The sequence below is a fragment of the Prunus avium genome, chromosome 2 (genome assembly GCF_965620075.1).
Source record: "Prunus avium chromosome 2, drPruAviu1.hap1.1, whole genome shotgun sequence".
Lineage (NCBI taxonomy): Eukaryota > Viridiplantae > Streptophyta > Magnoliopsida > Rosales > Rosaceae > Prunus > Prunus avium.
The window spans coordinates 36,975,990-36,992,715 of NC_142285.1; the positions used below are offsets into that span (position 1 = coordinate 36,975,990).

Below are 16,726 nucleotides of genomic sequence, written 5' to 3' on the forward strand. Positions count from 1 at the left end.
GAGTAAGTTTTAAAAGCCTATTGGATATATCACCACAAATCACAACACCCAGCAATGACAATGCAAATTACAGTGGAATCTGGAAAAGGTGAGGAAATGGAAAGCACTTTTCCATAGTCAATGTTTGTTTCGTCGTTTCATGCTATTCCACAATTTTGCCTGCTTTGGTTGTTTAGCAAAATTTACCTTATGCACTACTGTCTGCTTTGTTTATTGAGAGCAGAGAGAAGCCTGTAAATTTCTTTGATGTTAATTATTGAGTGAATATGAAGTGCATGTAAGCCCTGTGTATTTGAGTTAAATAAATTTGGTTTACATATGTCAGCCATTTTTAATCTCTTTCAACATTTAGAAGGTTAAGATTTTCTTTTAAGAAGTTCTTCTTTATTGTCCATAGGGCATTTTGTCATCAACCTGGCATTCATATAAGCAAAAAAGAAACGCAAAAGAATGTTACACTAAAAAAACTAAAGTTAACTTGCGTATAAATTGACGTAGGGGTCGATGGTGTAAGAATTCGTAATTTTATTTTTGCCAATTTTTAAACAATATGGACCAATTTATTACATATGTACTCTAAACTACATGAATGTAAAATGTAATTACGTCTTAAATTTATTCGTTAAATATTGTCTACATGTAGCAATGTGTCATCTCTTTAAATTTGACATCACTTTAGCAATGTGTAAGGATCCGCCTAGTAATACTATTCTTATTTTTTTTTCTATTTTAATGTGGAAGTGGAATTCAATGTAGGAAAAGGACCTCCAACTTACTCAAAGAACGGAAAATACTTTTATGACTTGAGGGAGACCCCAATCCTTGGAGGGATTGGGGTGAGTTTTGTCTATAAATACAACTTCACTCTGCTGATGCCATTGCAGCTTCTTCTTGCTTGTTATATCCACACACACAGAGAGAGAGAGAGAGAGATGGACATCAGCTTCAGATTCCGTCCCACTGAAGAGGAACTGGTGAACCACTACTTGAGGAAGAAGAAACAGGACAAAGATTTTAAAGTCGACCACATCATCCCTGAAATTGATATCTGCAAGTACGAGCCTTGGGATTTACCTGGTAATACATGATTGTTAGGCATATACAATCTTGTTCTGTTGTGTTTTTAGTATTTGGTACTTAAAGACTTGAATTGGGTTGGTTTCGAATTTCGATATTTCGTTTTGTGTTGCATTTGCAATGCAGGGCTGTATGCAGAGCCACAGTCGCCATATCAGGATATGTTCTTCTTCAGCCCAAGGGATTACAAGTACATCAACAAAAGCGCTCGCACCAACAGGGCCACTGAACGAGGCTTCTGGAAAAACACAGGCAAAGAACGTGTGATCAAGGGTGCTCGAGAGTCCATTGGGAGAAAGAAGACCTTGACCTTCTATGAAGGTCGTGTGCCTAAATGTAACAAGACCAACTGGGTCATGCACGAGTATTATCTCTGTGAAGATGAAGCCATTCCAAATCCTAAGCTGGCCCAGCAGGTCGTTCTCTTTCATCCATGCTTGAGCATCAAGTTTTGTCTGTTGGCTTAGTGTTTCATGAACTAATGCTTTTGATGTGTTTGTGTGTGATCTTGTAAGAATTGCAATTGATTATCATTTTAACTTATATATGCAGAGGGATTTTGTTCTGTGTCGCTTGAAGAAAAAAACAGATAAGAAGGATGCTTCAACCTGTGCTGAAGCTGAACCTGCATATTATGAATGGCTTGGGATTTCGGAGGTGAGATAGCTTGCTCTGATACCAGGAAGGAAGTTGAGGTTCCACCCCATAATCAATTAGCAATAAGAGGAGTAGACAAACTCCTCTCAATACGTGCAATTGGTTTTCGAATGAAACCTCAACTTCCTTCAATACAAACGTCTTATTATGGGTATATCCAAACTTGACCGCTCGCTCTTGTTTATGATTCTTAATACAGGAATGTCCTCAGCCAGAAGAACTGGAATTAGTCTTTCCTGCACTTCAGCTATAGGATAACATCTCGGAGGAGATGGAGTCTGAGATTTTTAGCATGACATGACCTGCTGCTGGAGCTTACTATATGTATTAGTATTAAACCTTTCTCTGCCATTTTATTTTCAATTGTACCTTGTGTTGTGAGTATTGTATTATGCTGTATTTGGTATTTCCATATTTAGTATTTTAATTCTTAATCTCACTAATTTGAAATTTAGTTTATTGCTTCAACAGTGGTAATGGTCATGCCCCCATGCTCCCTCATGCTGTGTAGGGTTGGTGCCCTGCACTTTAAATTAAGCTAGGAAAGATTTCCCAGAAATAACCATGGTGGCGGTTCTCTCTCAAATCATTTGAGAAAATCACAGTAATTTTACCACATGAAATTCAATTTGCTTGGTGACAGCAAAATCATTTGAGGTACCAATGGGTGCAAAATTTTACATGACTTCCCATCTAATTCCAAAATGTCATTTTCCCTGTAATAAAAGGGAATAATGTACAAACATGGCACTTAAAAAGATCACCACGATTTTTCAAGAATAAATTTTCCTTGTTAATGTGCAAAATTCGGTCATCTTTTTTTTTTTTGAATTAATGTAGAGTATTTCGTGTTTGTATGTATATGTACTCTCCCAACGCCAAAACAACAAAATACTCTCTCAATTATTTTCTCAAATGAATATTTTTTTTTTTGGGTCCAAGTAAATCATTTCATTATGTTTGTTTAATAGTTGCGGAAAATAAGTTTCCTTTTTACTAATGTTTGGAATTCGGTTTTTTTTTTGGGGGTCGAATACTTGTTTCATTGTTTTTTTCCGGGTCTTATGTTCTTTTTTATTAAGAGGTTGTGCTAAGGCTTCATAGACACGGTTTGATTATACTGTAAACCGTCTTTAATAGAGTTGTACTTATGTGAACAATAATGTGGTCCATAATTTATGGTGCAGAATCGCCCATGTATGAATTACACATTATTTGCATTGAAATTCATTATAAGTTTTCGATGTGATTAGTCCATATCTTTATCAAAAGTTAGATAATCTGATTTACTAGAAGAGGTACAATGGCAATCGGCAAGTGGGGAGCAGATAACAGAAAGAAGAAAGAAAAATGAGAATGATGGGTACTTTTGGTGCAGAGAATGGAGGCAAATATTTGAGGTGGGGTCGAAGAATACTTGGTGAACAAGTTAATGAAAGACTAGTTGGGGGCAAAGTTTCAAAAGCCTATTAGACACCATTTCTCCAATCAAGAATAAGATGGATGCCTCACACCCCTAAAAAACAAATCCCATTAAAATCAAAACCATTATCAGTTGGCAGTGCCAAGATTGTTTAAATATCTCATGTTTGTCTTTTTCCCTTTTTTTATTTATTTTTATTTTTTTGTAGGAAGGAAGGAACAGGCTCCCAATTAGCACTTATCTAAAATTCAAAGCCAACCCCAGCAACACCACCAATGCCAATGCGAATTACAAGGGAATCTTGAAAAGGTTAGGAAATGGAAAGGAGTTTTCCATAGTCGATGTTTGCTTTGTAGTTTCATGCTTTTGCACATTTATGCCTGCTTTGGTTGGTTAGAAAATTTTACTTTATGCACTACTCTCTGCTTTGTTTATTGAGAGTAGAGAGAAGCCTGTAAATTTCTTTGATGTTAATTATTGAGTGAACATGAAGTGTATGCATTTGTCTTTAGAAGAATCTAGATAAAGGGTTTTTGAGTGAACATTGAAAATCCCATTTGTAGTTCATGTAAGAAAAAAAAAGAAGGCAAAAAGAGTGTTGTGCCAAAAAAACTAAAGTTAACTTGATGTTTAAACAGGAGGGGCCGATAGTGTAAGGATTCATAACTTTGGTTTTGCCAATTTTTAGAAGATATGGAACAATCTATTACATACTCTAAACCACATGGGTGTTACATACTCTAAACCACATGGATGTTAAATGTAATTAGACCTTAAATTTATTCATCAAACATTGTCTACATGTAGCAATGTGTCATCTATTTAAATTTGACATCACTTTGGCGACGCAATTTTTGTTAGCCTGGTAAAACTATTCATATTTTGATGTGGAATTCGATGTACGTAGGAAAAGGACATCTAACTTACTAATAAAGGACCAGAGAATATTTTTATGACTTGATCGAGGGCGATTCCAAAATGTAAAGTATCTAACAAGCTAGCCTGCAAGAGGGGTTGATGAAAAACAACATTTAAAAAAAGAAAAAGAAAAAACGCGTGACGTGTCAGCAAAACTTGTTTCCTCGGAGGGATTGGGGTGAGTTTGTCTATAAAATACTTCATTCTGTTGATGCCCTTGCAGCTTCTTCTTGCTTAGAGAGAGAGAGAGAGAGAGAGAGAGAGAGAGCGAGATGGACAGCAACTTCAGATTCCTTCCCACTGAAGAAGAATTGGTGCACTACTTGAGGAAGAAGAAACAGGTTGACCACATCATCCCTGAGATTGATATCAGCAACTACGAGCCTTGGGATGTACCTGGTAATCCATTAATACTGTATATGATTGTTATGTATATACAATCTTGTTCTGTTGTTAATTAAACCCCAAAAAAATTAAATAAATAAAAAAAGTTCTTCTTGTGTTTTTAGTATTTGGTACTTGAAAACTTGAATTGGGTTGGTTTCAAATTTGGATATTTTGTTTTGTGTTGCATTTGCAATGCAGGGCTGTATGCAGGGCTGTTCACAGAGCCAGACTCGCCATATCAGGATATGTTCTTCTTCAGCCCTAGGGTTTACAAGTACATCGACAATAACTATGCTCGGACTAACAGCGCCACTGCGCGAGGCTTCTGGAAAACCACAGGCAAAGAACGTGTGATCAAGGCTCGAGGGTCCATTGGGAGAAAGAGGACCTTGATCTTCTATGAAGGTAACAAGACCAACTGGGTCATGCATGAATATTCTCTCATTGAAGATGAAGCCAACCCTCCTACTCCTAAGCTGGCCCACCAGGTCATTCTCCTTCATCCATGCTTGTTATATATTTTGTGCTGTGTTTGGCTTGTGCAGCATCAAGTTCCATTGGCTTAGTGTGTGATCACTGATCTTATAAGAATTGCAAATGCTTATGATTTTGATAAGGGGTCTTCAACTTATGCAGAGGGATTTTGTTCTGTGTTGCTTGAAGAAAATACAAGATAAGAAGGATACAGAAGAACCGGAATGAATCTTTCCTGCACTTCAGCTACAGGATTACACACTGCAGATGGACACAGACAGAAGTGGGAGACATGTTTAGCATGGGACCTGCTGGAGTCTTACTATATGTATTAGTATTAAACCTATCTCTGTCACTTTCAAGTCTCAGTAATATGTATTAGTATTAAACCTATATTTTTCTTTTCATTTGTATCCTTGTGACTATTGTATTGTATTGTATTGTATTGTATTGGTATTTCCATATTTAGTATTTTAATTCTTGATCTCGCTAATTTGAAGATATCAAATCACATGTGAACAGAGAAAAGAAAAGGATATTTTATTGCTTCAACAATGGTGATGGTCATGCCCTTCATGCTCCCTCATGCTGGGTAGGGTTGGTGCCTTGCTCCTTGACAGCTAGAGGCTCATACCAACGAGAACGAGGCCCAAACCCAGCAGCTTTCCTCACCTCTTCATTGAAAGGAGGCTTCAAAGTCCCCCTGAAAATACGACCTCACATTTGCATGAAACTTTTTAATCACTTCATCTTCTTCATCATCAGACACCAGCCGCATGCAAAGATACTAACCACTTCACTCCAGCAGCACAGTGGGTTATTTCTTCAGGGTAGACCACGCTGTCTAGCATATCAGTTGTTGTGTCATCACCTCCGTTTCGGAACCAGGAGGTGTTTGTTGGCAGCACATCGAGGCCTCTTGCCTCATGCACCCAATGCTCGACGGCCAGGGGTGCGGTTAGGTCTTTGGAAGTGGCAGCGGCAGAGGCCCATAGGCCGTCGTGAGCATGCAATGCTCCATAGAAAGAACCCATCTCCTCAAGCCGAGCTGCGACGAGAGTGAAGTGACGGCCTTTGTCCTGAGACACCTTCACGAAATCCGTGAAGAACTCTCTTGGCATTGCCTCTTGCTTGCCAAACCTAGCAATTATGTCCTACAAAAATCATATAAACTATTAAGGCAGTCTGTAAGATTTATGGGATTTTGTGTAAAATTTCAAAATCTTATGATACTTTAATAAGACGATGAATAAGACGAATTCAGAGTTTCAAACATTAGAGACAATTGATTTAAACAATCAAAGTTTTCAACTTAAAATTGAATAAACGAACTTAGAATTAACATAATTGAAAATACCAAATAACAATATGAGAAAGAAAGCTACTGTGCAGAATTTTGCTCCAATATGCAGGATATGCGAGATTGTTACTGGATGAGTGCTAATTGATATGTGACCTGAAAAGCCACGGATCAATTGGCACTCACATCACGCAATTTTCATCCTGCATTGGTGAAAAGCTAATGTTTTGCAATACAGCCCTACGATTCCCTAATCAGGGTTCCTAATTCCAACAAAAAGCTGTCACATATTCTTTTTCCTTCTTATTTAACTTAAAGTTGAATAAAAGAACTTAGAAACCAACATAATTGAAATACCAAATAACAATATGAGACAGAAAGCTACTTTGCATGATTTTTCTTCAATGCAGGATAAGTAATGCGAGATTGTTGCAGGATGAGTGCCGATTGATACGTGACGTGGAGTCATATATAGCTACAGATCAATTGGCACTCACATTACGCAACTTTCTTCTGCATTTGAGAAAACCTCATGTTTTGCAATACACCGCTGCGTACAACTCCCTAACCAGGGTTCCTAATTCCCATCCCAACATGAATGTATCTAGTTTTTTTGTCACATGAAATTCAACTTGCTTGGTGACACAGCAAAATCATTGAGGTACCAATGGGTGCAAAATTTTGCATGACTTTCCATCTAATACCAAATGTCATCTTCCCTGTAAATTAAGGGAATAATGTACAAACATGGCACATAAAAATATCAGGATTTTTCAAGAATAAATTTCCTTGTTAATGTGCAGAATTCGGTCTTTTTATTTTGAATTCATGTAGAATATTCGTATTTGTATGTATAAGTACTTTCCCAGGGCCAAAACAACAAACTACTATCTCAATTTTTTTTCAAATGAATAAATAGTTGCGGTAGATGAAGTTTCCTTTTATTTGGGTCAAATACTTGTTTCATTGCAAGGCAATTATAGACCCGAGTCATTCTATAGTGAGGGTCTTGTTAACAAAAGAGAAGTAGAGAGAGAAGAAGAAGATGAACAAATCTGTATTATTTTCTCAGAGAACCATACAATACAGAGAGTTAAGCTTTATAAGGCTCCAACTAATTACAACAACTTACTAACTAATTCTAACATCAGTCAATGACTAAGTGACACTTGTCACAATCCTAGCTCTACATACTCTAACTCCTCCAAGAATATTATTACCACTCTCTCTTTCTCTTTCTCTCCTCCCTGTGTGCAACCTCTAATATTACACAAGGTTGTTATCTAGTGTTTTCAACAATAATAGAGGGACCTATTTATACTTAGAGAATGTCGGTTCCTACTAGCGTTGAGAATTGGCAACAACTATGGATAAGTTTAAACAAAAAGGAGAACTTGCCTACTTATTCTCCAAGGAAGAAGATCTACTATATTTAACGTTTTAATACTTGCATGTGGGTGCAGGTGTCAATAAAATGAAAACTAACTTGCCACCTTATGCTTAACTAATGTCAGCTAGTAGTAAAAAGCTACTCCAACTTTACTTGCTACTAAATCTGAATTCAAATACAATATAACTTATATGTATAAAGGATAGGTCGGCTACCATTAGCGGTTTATGTACTTTTTACCCAAGTAAAGTATATATATATATTATGGTCTTGTAGATAAGAAAGTTTTACCTATAGACACGTTGTGATTCCAATCCTATTCTAAATTCTTATTGGTGAGTTGACAAGGCCACTAGCATGCCTTGTTGACGCCTAACTACCCATTCAAGAATCATTTTACTAATGAATATACAAATATATAGAATCAGATATATATATATATATATATATATATATATAATAGAGTAAGATAAATATATCTATATATATAACAATTATTTTAGTTTAATCATCATTTAAGAAAAAACGGACTCTCACATAGGGCCTCATTTAAGAGCCTTAGATAAGACCGTCACTATATATAGAATTCTTGTACCCAAACCTTTTCAGTGGTCCAAATGGTTTGAAAGAGAGCTACAAATTACCATTGACAATTGGTGCACAATTCGATCATATTGTAACCAGTCTTTAATATAGCATTTTTTATGTGATGAATTATATTGTAAACCGTTTTTCATAGAGCAGTTTTAATGTGATCAATAATGTGGTCCATAATTTATAATGCAGAATCACCCCATTCGTGAATTAGATTTTTATGGTGAAATTCTTAATAAGTTTCCGATTCGATTAGAATGTGTCCATTTTATGTGAAGGTGAATAATAGTGTACTTTATTTAGTCACATAATAGAGGCAAATATTTGAGGCGGGGTCGAAAAAGACTCCTTGGTGAGGAAGTTCATGAAGACTACTTGGGGGCCAAGTTTTAAAAGCATATTTGGATATATCATCACCATTTCTCCAATCACAACAACCCAGCAATGCCAATGCAAATTACAATGGAATCTGGAGAAAGCACTTTTCCATAGTCAATGTTTGTTTTGTAGTGTCATGATTTTGCACATTTTTACCTCTTTTGGTTGGTTAGCAAAATTTACTTTAAGCACTACTGTCTGCTTTGTTAATTGAGAGCAGAGAGAAGCCTGTGAATTTCTTTGATGTAAATTAATGAGTGGTGATTTCTTTTAGGTTATAGCTGCCGCGGTGAATCTTTGGGTGCTGTTTTGGGTGGTGTTTGGGGTGGTACCATTACTACCATAGTAGACAATTTGTTTGTACCCCACTCTCATCTGGCCTTTGGCCTCTTTCAATGAACTTCCAACGTTTGAAAAAAACAAATCTCGCTCTTGTAACCAGGGATGGCAACGGGCCGGGTAGGGGCCGGGTATGACAATACCATCCCCGTCCCCGCTCTCCATCCCCGCCCCCATCCCCTAAACCATCCCCATTTAATAGGTTTCGGGGAATCCCCGTCCCCATCCCCGTCGGGGGACTATCCCCCATACCCGCCCCTAATTCCCGATTTTTTTTGCATAAAAAAAAATTTATAATACATTTTAACATTAAGTTTCATATTAAATTATCATTCAACACATCCAAATTAACTATAAAGTTTAACTCAACTATTCAAAATCACATCAATATGAAATTCCAAAGAAGATTAGGAAGAATTAGGAGAGGGAGGTTAACTTAGGGTTAAACATATATATTTTCGGGTCGGGTTCAGGGATGGGGACGCCAATACCATCCCCTCCCCATACCCGTCGGGGATTTTTCAAGTTCGGGGATCCCCATGCCCGATACCCATTTGGCCCCGAAATCTTCCTCCGTTAGGGTCGGGGACCCAACGGAGACCCGCTCCCGCGGGGATTTTTGTCATCCCTACTTGTAACCCATAATTAGCAAAAAGGACTGCTAACTTACTCAAAGAACAGATTTTATGACTTGAGGGAGATTCCAAAATGTAAAAGCTAAAACTTCCCAGAGGGGTTGATGAAAAGCAACATTTGAAAAATAAATAAAAAAACGTGACGTGTCAACAAAACTTGTTTGGGAAGTTCAGGACTTAATTCCTTGGAGGAATTGGGGTGAGTTTGCCTATAAAATAAAATACTTCTTCACTCTGCTGATGCCATTGCAGCTTCTTCTTGCTTGTTATATCCACATAGAGAGAGAGAGATGGACAGACACTTCAGATTCCTTCCCACTGAAGAGGAACTGGTGAACCACTACTTGAGGAAGAAGAAACAGGACAAGGATTTTAAAGTCGACCACATCATCCCTGAAATTGATATCTGCAAGCACGAGCCTTGGGATGTTCCTGGTAATCCATTAATCTTTCTCTCCTAATTCCTTACTTATCTACACATTTCTCATTAATACTGCATGATTGTTATGTTTATACAATCTTGTTCTGTTGTTAATTACCCCCAACAACACAAAATCTTGTTCTGTTTTTACTGCTAAGTACTTCATGACTTGAAAAAACTAAAAATTCTTGTTGTGTTTTTAGTATTTGGTACATCAAGACTTGTTTTGTGTTGCATTTGCAGGGCTCTTGTTCACAGAGCCAGAGTCCCCATATCAGGATATGGAGTGGTTCTTCTTCAGCCCAAGAGATTACAAGTGCATCAACAGCGCTGGCATCAACAGGGTCACTCCGCGAGGCTTCTGGAAAATCACAGGCAAAAAACGTCTGATCAGGGCTCGAGGGTCCGAAGCTGTCATTGGGATGAAGAGGAGCTTGATCTTCTATGAAGGTCGTGTGCGTCAATCGGAGAAGACCAACTGGGTCATGTACGAGTATTATGAAGCCAACCCTAATCCTAAGCTCGCCCAGCAGGTCATTCTTTTTCATCCTGGGATTCTGCAGCATTAAGTTGTCCATTGGCTTAGTGTGTTACAAGAACTACTACTGCTTTTCATGTGTATGCTCTTATAAGAATTGCAATTGCTGGTAGTTAATGGCTTAATGTAGGAAGGTACTTTTGATTTTGATATGGGGTCTCCAACTTATGCAGAGGGATTTTGTTCTCTGTCGCTTGAAGAAAATAGCCGATCCCTTGAAGAAAAAAGCCGATAAGCAGCATACTTCAACCTATGCTAAAGCTGAACCTGCATATACTGAATGGCATGGGATTCCAGAGGTGAGATAGTTTTTCGCTCTGATACCACGAAGGAAGTTGAGGTTCCACTCTATAACCAAACCAATTGATAATACGAGGAGTAGCTCAACTCCTCTCAATACATGTAATTGGTTTTGAAATGGCACCTCAACTTCCTTCAATACGATCGTCTTATTATAGGTATATCCAAACTTAACCGCTTGATTGTTTGTGATTCTTAATACAGGAACATCCCCAGCCAGAAGATCTCGAATTAATCTTTCCTGCACTTCAGCTGCAGGATGACATGCTGGAGATGGACACAGAAGTTGCAGATGTTTAGCATGAGAATGACTATATTACTTTTATGACTGCTCCTGCGGCTACATGACCTGCTGTAGTCTTACTATATGTATTAGTATTAAACCTATCTCATTTTCTTTTCAATTGTATCCTTGTGAGTATTGTACTGTATTGTATGTATTGGTATTTCCATATTTAGTATTTTAATTCTTAATCTCACTAAATTCACATTTAGTATTTTAATTCTTATAGTCTCGCTAATTTTACGATATCAAAGCACAGGTGAAAAAAGAAAAAGGATAGTTTATTGCTTCAACAATGGTTATGGTCATGCCCTCAAGCTCCCCCGTTCTGGGTAGGGTTGATGCCCTGCTCTTTAAATTAAGCTAGGAAAGATTGCCAGAAATAACCATGGTGGCGGTTCACTCTCAAATTATTTGAGAAAATCACAGTATTTTTGTTCCCATCATATCCATTGCTTGTACATTCGCAGTTGTTGTGCCATCTTTCTTTGTAACTTTTTTTTTGTCACATGAAATTCAATTGCTTGGTGATAGCAAAATCATTGAGGTACCAATGGTGCAAAGTTTTGGTTTAGCGGGTAAGGTCTCTGCACTGTGTGTCGCCCCACCAGTGTTCAAGTCCTGCTGCCAGTAGTTCTGTGTTTGGTGGGTAATCTGTAAATACGAAAAGATCTGGGGTTTGCCCTGGCCCTGGGTGTGGGGGTAGCCTTTCCCTCCCCTAAACTTTCTAACATAAAAAAGAAAAAAGAAAAAAAAAAAAGGTTTTGCATGACTTCCCATCTAATTCCAAATGATAATTTACAAACATGGCACGGGAAAAGATCACTACGATTTTTCAAGAATAAATTTCCTTTTTAATGTGCAGAATTTTGTATTTTTATTTTTAATTCACGTAAGTATTTCGGGTTTGTATGTATTTATGTACTCTCCCAAGGCCAAAACAACAAAATACTCTCTCAATTATTTCTCAAATGAACAAATCATTTCATTATGTTTGTTTAATAGTTGCGGAAAATGAGTTTCCTTTTTACTAATGTTAGGATTCGGTGTCTCTCTTTTCTTTTCTTTTTTATTTAAAATTTTATGTTTTGAGTCGAATACTTGTTTCATTGCAAGCCAAAAGAGATTGTGCTTAGGGCTGTAAACCGTCTTTGATAGAGTTGTTCCGATGTGAACAATAATATCCATAATTTATGGTGCAGAATTGCCCATGTATGAATTACACATTTGCATTGAAATTCATTATAAAGTTTTCGATGTGATCAGTCCATATCTTTATCAAAAGTTAGATTATCTGATTTACTAGAAAGAGTTACAATGGCAATTGGCAAGTGGGGAGCATGTAACAGAAAGAAGAAAGAAAAATGTGAATCATGGTACTTTTGGTGCAGAGAATATGGAGGCAAATATTTGAGGTGGGGTCGAAGAAGACTACTTGGTGAACAAGTTCATGAAAGACTTGTTGGTTGAAATGTTTCAAAAACCTATTGGATATATCACCATTTCTCCAATCACAAACTCTAAAATATACATTTTTTATTATATATAAATACAGAGAAGAATAAAATCAAAACCATTATCACATGGCAGTGCCAAGATTGTAAAATCTCTCTTTTATGTCTTTTTCTCTTAAGTTGCACTAAAAATTCTAAAGTTAACATGACGTTTAAACTAAACAGAGGGGCCGATGGTGTAAGGATTCGTAACGAACCATGTGGGTGTTAAAATGTATGTAATTACACCTTAAATTTATTCGTCAAATATTGTCTACATGTAGCAATGCGTCATCTATTTATTCAAATTTGACATTACTTTGGTGACACAATTTTTGTTAGCCTGGTAAAACTATTCATATTTTGTTTATATTTTGATGTGGAATTCAATGTAGGAAAAGGACCTCTTAACTTATTCAAAGAACAGAAAAGACTTTTATGACTTGAGGGAGATTCCAAAATGTAAAGTATTCTAACCTCCAAGAGGGGCTGATGAAAAACAACATTTAGAAAAAAAAGAAAGAAAAAAGAAACTCGTAGGTTGAGTTTGTCTATAAAATACAACTTCACTCTACTGATGCCATTGCTTCTTCTTCTTGCTTGTTAGAGAGAGAGAGAGAGATGGACAGCTACTTCAGATTCCTTCCCACTGAAGAGGAACTGGTGAGCCACTACTTGAGGGAGAAGAAACAGGTTGACCACATCATCCCTGAGATTGATATCTGCAAGCACGAGCCTTGGGATGTTCCTGGTAATCCATTAATCTATCTCTCCTAATTTCTTACTTATCTACACATTTCTCATTAATAATGCATGATTGTTATGTATATACAATCTTGATCTGTTGTTAATAAAAATTACTTGGAAAAAATAAAAAATAAAAATAAAAGTTGTGTTTTTAGTAAACTTGAATTGGGTTGGGTTCAAATTAGGATATTTTGTTTTGTGGTGCGTATGCAGGGCTGTATGCAGGGCTGTTCACAGAGCCAGAGTCGCCATATCAGGATATGTTCTTCTTCAGCCCAAGGGTTTACAAGTACAACAACAGCGCTCGCATCGAAAGGACCACTGCGCTAGGCTTCTGGAAAATCACAGGCAAAGAACGTGTGATCAAGGCTCGAGGGTCCACTGGGAGAAAGAAGACCTTGACCTTCTATGAAGGTCGTGTGCGTCAATCGAAGAAGACCAACTGGGTCATGTACGAGTATTATCTTGTTGAAGATGAAGCCAACCCTAATCCTACGCTGGCCCAGCAGGTCATTCTCTTTCATCCGTGCTTGATTATTTGCAAAGTTTGATATATATATATATATATATATATATATATATTTTGTGCTGTGTTTGGATTGTGCAGCATCAAGTTTTGTCCATTGGCTTAGTGTGTGTTCATGAACTAATGCTTTTGATGTGTGTGTGATCTTATAAGAATTGCAATTGCTGGTAGTTAATGGCTTAATGTAGGGAGGTACTTATGATTTTGATATGGGTTATGCAGAGGGATTTTGTTCTCTGTCGCTTGAAGAAAAAAGCTGATGATAAGAAGCATACTTCAATCTATGCTGAAGCTGAACCTGCATATGATGAATGACATAGGATTTCAGAGGTGAGATAGCTTTCTCTGATACCATGAAGGAAGTTGGGGTTCCACCGCATAACCAATTGGCAATACGAGGACTAGTCCAACTCCTCTCAATACGCGTAATTGGTTTTGGAGTTTGAGGTGGAACCTCAACTTCCTTAAATATTCAACTTCTTATTATGGAGTATATCCAAACTTACTGGCTCGCGTGTTTATGATTCTTAATACAGGAATTTCCTCGGCCAGAAAAACTAGAATTTATCTTTCCTGCACTTCAGCTACAGGATTACATGCTGCAGATGGACACGGAAGTGGGAGATGTTTAGCAATGAAAATAACTATATTACTTGTATGACTGCTCCTGCTGCTACATGACCTTCTGGAGTCTCATGTATATGTATTAGTATTAAACATTCTACCCTCTACAACCTAATAGTATATGTATTGGATCCATTTTTCTTTTCAATTGTATTAGTATTTTAATTCTTAATCTCGCTAATTTGAAGATATCAAACCACACGTGAAAAAAGAAAAGAAAAGGATATTTTATTGCTTCAACAATGGTGATGGTCATGCCCTTCATGCTCCCTCATGCTGGGTAGGGTTGGTGCCCTGCTCTTTGACAGCAAGAGGCTCATACCAGCGAGGCCCAAACCCAGCAGCTTTCCTCGCCTCTTCATTGAAAGGAGGCTTCAAAGGCCCCCTGAAATACGTCCTCACAATGGCATGAAACTTTTTAATCACTTCATCTTCTTCCTCATCAGTCACCAGCCTCATGCAAAGATACTTGAACCACTTCACTCCAGCAGCACAGTGGGTTATTTCTTCAGGGTAAACCACGCTCTCTAGCAAATCAGCTGTTGTGTCGTCGCCTCCTTTTCGGAACCGGGAGATGGTTGTTGGCAGCACATCCAGCCCTCTTGCCTCATGCACGCAATGCTCGACAGCCAGGCGTGCGGTTAAGTCTTTGGAAGTGGCAGCGGCAGAGGCCCAGAGGCCGTCGTGAGCCGGCAATGCTCCATAGAACGAATCCATCTCCTCAAGCCGAGCTGCGAGGAGAGTGAAGTGACGACCTTCGTCCTGAGCCACCTTTACGAAATCCGTGAAGAACTCACTCGGCATTGCCTCTTGCTTCCCAAACCTAGCAATTATGTCCTACAACAATCAATACGAATATACTATTAATATAAGCATGAACAAGACCAATTCAGATTTTCAAAAACTAAAGACAACTGATTTAAATAATCAAAATTCAACTTAAAATTTAATAAAATAACTTAGAATTGACATGATTGAAATACCAAACAACAATATGAGACAGAAAGCTACTATGCATAATTTTTCTCCAATGCAGGATGAGTAATGCGAGATTGTTACAGGATGCGTGCTGGTTGATATGTAACGTGCCCATGGCGATCAATTGGCACTCACATTACGCAACTTTCATCCTGCATTGGGGAAACCTCGCGTTTTGAAATACGCCGCTACGATTCCCTAATCAGGATTTTCCTAATTCCCAACATGAATGTATCACTTTTTTTTCTTTCTTCCTTCTCATTTGAGAAGAGATAAGATAAGAAGATCAACTAGATGTGACAAACAATGCAACATACTCTCTGAACGTATCTTACACAACTAGGTTTGAAAAAGAAAACTTCAAGGCTGAGAAAAAGCCATGAAATACAAAGCACCAATCTCAACTCACAGACACACAATAACAAATGCATAATTAAACCACTAAATCTGAAAACATAAATGGTCAATTTATAATTTTTTTTGTTAAACATTAAATCCATATCTTTATCAAATATTTACAATGTGGCAATGAGGAAGATCTTACTCATAGCCCCACAATGATTTATTAATTATTTTGTTTAAGTATGAAGAGTCAAGAGATTGAAAGCTCCAAGAACCAATGCTTCTATTGATTTTCACAAATAAAATAAAATAAAATTGAAAAAGGTTTTGAAAGGGCCCAAGCAGCTAAGGGCCAGCTCTACAATACCCAAGACAAGTCAATAGCCCAACTCTCAGTGTGCGCGAGGCTATGGACTATGGCCTGCCTGCTCTGCAAGCTCCCGCCTTTTCCCAGCTTCGGCATCAGCCCCGGCGCCACCAACTTCACCTGCATTCACACACACACACACACGCATTTCATCAAACACTTGGCGCACAAAAGCAACACACACTCCAGGCTCCAGCACTGTAAATTGACAAAGCCTACGCAACGTTGCTGAGCCTGGCAGGACGATCCGGTACGGGAAGGTCCACGGAAGCGTCGTATGCGCGAGTGATGGCCCCTCCGAGCCACTGAGCCGCCACCGAGTCGCCAACTCGGGCCTTCTCGAACGGGTCCGCCGTGTTCAAAACTCGGAGCGCCGCTTCCACCAAACTCTCGTCCCCGCTCATGTTTTTTTCTTTTTCTTCTGCCAAACCTAAACAACTTTTTGTGGCTAGAAACTTTTACCTAAAGAGAAAAGTCCGAATTTGCTGCGTTTAATTCGGGTCGGGTTCGCGGAAAATTTAATTTGCCAAGCAGG

At 38.0% G+C, this 16,726-nt stretch overlaps 4 protein-coding genes across 5 annotated transcripts; 3 read left to right on the plus strand and 1 right to left on the minus strand.

The window, feature by feature from the left end:
- Positions 1–756: 756 nt before the first annotated feature.
- Positions 757–5,264, plus strand: LOC110765507 (uncharacterized). The gene is made up of 7 exons (XM_088249654.1): positions 757–1,077; positions 1,204–1,493; positions 1,630–1,734; positions 3,366–3,466; positions 4,299–4,474; positions 4,661–4,950; positions 5,099–5,264. The coding sequence occupies exons 1-7, from the start codon at positions 873–875 to the stop codon at positions 5,162–5,164; spliced, it is 1,233 nt and encodes a 410-aa protein (XP_088105780.1). The 5' UTR covers positions 757–872; the 3' UTR covers positions 5,165–5,264.
- A 4,545-nt stretch (positions 5,265–9,809) lies between these two features.
- LOC110765508 (NAC domain-containing protein 71) lies at positions 9,810–11,325 on the plus strand. Its single transcript, XM_088248053.1, has 4 exons — positions 9,810–10,007; positions 10,237–10,526; positions 10,705–10,830; positions 11,036–11,325. The coding sequence occupies exons 1-4, from the start codon at positions 9,863–9,865 to the stop codon at positions 11,129–11,131; spliced, it is 657 nt and encodes a 218-aa protein (XP_088104179.1). The 5' UTR covers positions 9,810–9,862; the 3' UTR covers positions 11,132–11,325.
- Positions 11,326–13,097: 1,772 nt separating this feature from the next.
- On the plus strand, positions 13,098–14,676 carry LOC110765509 (protein NTM1-like 9). Of its 2 annotated transcripts, XM_021968647.2 has the most exons (4): positions 13,102–13,358; positions 13,568–13,863; positions 14,103–14,210; positions 14,417–14,676. In XM_021968647.2, exons 1-3 carry the CDS (start codon positions 13,229–13,231, stop codon positions 14,193–14,195), a joined length of 519 nt encoding a protein of 172 aa, XP_021824339.2. In that variant the 5' UTR covers positions 13,102–13,228; the 3' UTR covers positions 14,196–14,210; positions 14,417–14,676. The 2 variants fall into 2 exon arrangements, with proteins under 2 accessions (XP_088105129.1, XP_021824339.2); XM_088249003.1 differs by lacking the exon at positions 14,103–14,210 and having other exon boundaries at positions 13,098–13,358.
- A 31-nt stretch (positions 14,677–14,707) lies between these two features.
- On the minus strand, positions 14,708–16,595 carry LOC110765506 (3-oxoacyl-acyl-carrier synthase-like protein (Protein of unknown function DUF455)). Its single transcript, XM_021968641.2, has 3 exons — positions 16,416–16,595; positions 16,192–16,311; positions 14,708–15,341 (listed from the first exon to the last, which is right to left on the minus strand). The coding sequence occupies exons 1-3, from the start codon at positions 16,593–16,595 to the stop codon at positions 14,766–14,768; spliced, it is 876 nt and encodes a 291-aa protein (XP_021824333.1). The 3' UTR covers positions 14,708–14,765.
- Positions 16,596–16,726: the final 131 nt, after the last annotated feature.

Coding starts and splice junctions, on each gene's coding strand:
- LOC110765509 (XM_088249003.1), top strand. CDS start 13,229: ATGGACAGCTACTTCAGATTCCTTCCCACTGAAGAGGAACTGGTGAGC. Junction 13,359..13,567: donor CGAGCCTTGGGATGTTCCTG/GTAATCCATTAA, acceptor GTGCGTATGCAG/GGCTGTATGCAGGGCTGTTC. Junction 13,864..14,416: donor ATCCTACGCTGGCCCAGCAG/GTCATTCTCTTT, acceptor TTCTTAATACAG/GAATTTCCTCGGCCAGAAAA.
- LOC110765508 (XM_088248053.1), top strand. CDS start 9,863: ATGGACAGACACTTCAGATTCCTTCCCACTGAAGAGGAACTGGTGAAC. Junction 10,527..10,704: donor ATCCTAAGCTCGCCCAGCAG/GTCATTCTTTTT, acceptor CAACTTATGCAG/AGGGATTTTGTTCTCTGTCG. Junction 10,831..11,035: donor AATGGCATGGGATTCCAGAG/GTGAGATAGTTT, acceptor TTCTTAATACAG/GAACATCCCCAGCCAGAAGA.
- LOC110765507 (XM_088249654.1), top strand. CDS start 873: ATGCCATTGCAGCTTCTTCTTGCTTGTTATATCCACACACACAGAGAG. Junction 3,467..4,298: donor TACAAGGGAATCTTGAAAAG/GTTAGGAAATGG, acceptor ATGCCCTTGCAG/CTTCTTCTTGCTTAGAGAGA. Junction 4,475..4,660: donor CGAGCCTTGGGATGTACCTG/GTAATCCATTAA, acceptor TTTGCAATGCAG/GGCTGTATGCAGGGCTGTTC.
- LOC110765506 (XM_021968641.2), bottom strand. CDS start 16,595: ATGAGCGGGGACGAGAGTTTGGTGGAAGCGGCGCTCCGAGTTTTGAAC. Junction 16,312..16,415: donor GTCCTGCCAGGCTCAGCAAC/GTTGCGTAGGCT, acceptor GTGTGAATGCAG/GTGAAGTTGGTGGCGCCGGG. Junction 15,342..16,191: donor GGGCTATTGACTTGTCTTGG/GTATTGTAGAGC, acceptor TGATTGTTGTAG/GACATAATTGCTAGGTTTGG.